The sequence below is a fragment of the Amphimedon queenslandica genome, unplaced genomic scaffold (assembly GCF_000090795.2).
Source record: "Amphimedon queenslandica unplaced genomic scaffold, v1.1 AMPQUscaffold_7988_Cont20065, whole genome shotgun sequence".
Classification (NCBI taxonomy): domain Eukaryota; kingdom Metazoa; phylum Porifera; class Demospongiae; order Haplosclerida; family Niphatidae; genus Amphimedon; species Amphimedon queenslandica.
Window position 1 is genome coordinate 1 of NW_003551732.1, and position 2,305 is coordinate 2,305.

The 2,305-nt window shown below is 38.4% G+C and overlaps 1 protein-coding gene and 1 long non-coding RNA gene across 2 annotated transcripts; both read left to right on the forward strand.

Moving 5' to 3' along the window:
- Nucleotides 1-129: 129 nt before the first annotated feature.
- LOC109591502 (polypeptide N-acetylgalactosaminyltransferase 5-like) lies at nucleotides 130-566 on the forward strand (the record flags this gene model as incomplete). The annotated part of the gene is made up of 2 exons (XM_020007231.1): nucleotides 130-299; nucleotides 348-566. Coding segments are annotated over 2 exons (317 nt in total), but the record flags the coding sequence as incomplete, so codon positions are not given.
- An 80-nt stretch (nucleotides 567-646) lies between these two features.
- LOC109591501 (uncharacterized) lies at nucleotides 647-1,095 on the forward strand. The gene is made up of 2 exons (XR_002189843.1): nucleotides 647-841; nucleotides 1,008-1,095. It is a non-coding gene; the product is annotated as an uncharacterized LOC109591501 (long non-coding RNA).
- The last annotated feature ends 1,210 nt before the right edge of the window (nucleotides 1,096-2,305 follow it).

A 2,305-nucleotide genomic window follows, 5' to 3' on the forward strand; every position in this document is an offset into this window, starting at 1 on the left:
TGGAACCAAGTAAGGGAGAGAGGGAGAGAGAGAGATGGAGAGAGAGATGGAGAGAGGGAGGGAGAGAGAGAGGGAGAGAGAAAGGGGGGAGAGAGAGAGGGAGAGGGAGGGAGAGGGAGAGAGAAAAAGAGGGTAGGGTTACTATTTTGTTACAGGAATTTGGGTTCTCTGATTCCGGTGAGCTAATATTCGATGATGATCTTTGTCTTGACATTTCAAGCAAAGAGAGAGGAGGTAAAGTTGGAATACTAAACTGTCATGGACTGGGAGGGAACCAGAAATGGGAGTACAATAATGTGGTGAGTCTAACCATTAGTGTGTATTATATATTTCATTTTTTATGATAGACTCGTCATCTTCAACACATGGTAACTAAGCTTTGTGTGGAAAAGGGACCTGGCAATATTCTTGTTATGAATAATTGCATGGAGTCTTTCCCTTCTCAGGAATGGATCTTTGGTCGTAAATACAACTCTAAGAAGAGGAAACACTGATTGAGACAGCAATAAATAAATCTATTTTTTCAGAAGTTTTCAAATAATAATAATAATAATCATTTAATTATTATTCATTTCATTTTGTATTATTATTATTAATACTATGAAGTTTTAATTTTATTCATTAATATTGGTGGTAATTAATCACGTGACCCACTGATGACCTCATCATTGGTAGAGGGTACAACTAGTAACTACCAGTTTTCTGCTAAGGTCTTCTCTCACTGCTTTCTCTCTCTCTCCTCGTGAAGACACTCTGTGGATGTCAAAGAAGGACTGAGTCATAGCGTATCAGAGAGTGTTCCTCGTTAGGGAGAGACTACAGTAGCCAGCACTCCCCCGCGGTAAGGGATAGCAGCTTGATACTCAGAAAGAATGAGTCTGAGAAGAGAAAGGATGGAGTGACAAGATGGCAATGAGTGTGTGTGTGTGTGTGTGTGTGTGTGAGAGAGAGAGAGAGAGAGGGAGGGGGATAAGATTGTAATGGATGCCTCCCCTTTCTTCTCTTAGACCCATCATCATGCCTCCTCCCCCTCCTCCTCCTCCTCCTGCTCCCCCTCCCCCCACACTGGCTCAGGCCAACACTGAGAAACCAAAACTGAACAAGAAACAGGAGAAGGACAGAGGAGCGCTCCTTGGCGACATACACAAGGGAATGAAGCTAAAGAAAACGGTTACTAACGACAGAAGTGGACCAGTTATAGATCAGCGTGAGTCCCTAACAGTACAATGTATCACATATGTACTTGTATATGTACATGTATGTTTGAAAGGGTACACAATTACACGTGTTCCTTTTTGTGATTGATATTTTGTTTGTTCTCATGCATGTACCTTACTTTTAAGACCCTTTTCCGACAGACCACGCCTGTAATTGTTTTAACAAATGTACATGTAACGTGTAGTTTTTAGTTTCATGATTGTTTGTCACTTGATGCAAGGCTCTGTGGTCTGTTTGTGAACTGGCCCCATTCATCCTGTACCTTTTAATTTTATAAAATGTATACTTTAGTTTATCCTCCCTAAATGTATATTAAGATAACAGCATATTTACAAACTTTTGACTTTTTATCAATTATGATTCGTCTGCAGTGTGTATATTAAATATCAGGGATTTATTAAGATGATTTCGTCTTCCTGAATGGTACTGCCAAATTGTTGTTTTTTGAGAATCATGATAAAACACATCGGTTCATGGCCCCTTCCATAAACATAGCAGGATTTAATAAGCAGGGGTATAGCCACTATAGTGTACTATATTCATTTTAAACTACACGTATCTACATAATAGATATATTTTTATACACATGTACATGTACATTGTATGTGTCACACTTTTTGGTAAGACATTTTGTACATCTTGTTTACTTATAAATGTTAGATTTATACAACTTCCCTTGTCACTGTTTCATCCACTGGGCTATTATTACTATATACATCTCCCTCTTTCACCATAGTATTGTATTGTTGCTCTTCTTAAACTAGTTGTTCTCTGTTATGTGTTTTTGTTTAGTGAATGATACACACTAGCTATCCTTGGTGATGGGGGTTATTTTTATTATTATTCTTCTCTTCCTCTTACGTCTCACCTCTTTATCCTGTCTGATCCTCTTCTCTTTCTGTTTTGTCTTTACACTCTTTCTCTTTCTTGTATAAGCTGCACCTGCTTGTACATGTATTGCATCCATTCCCCTGTATAATTCTTAATGTTCTTATACTTGACTTTTATACATTTTTATGTATGTCTGATCATAACATTCTCTCTCTCTCTCTCTCTCTCTCTCTCTCTCTCTCTCTCTCTCTCTCTC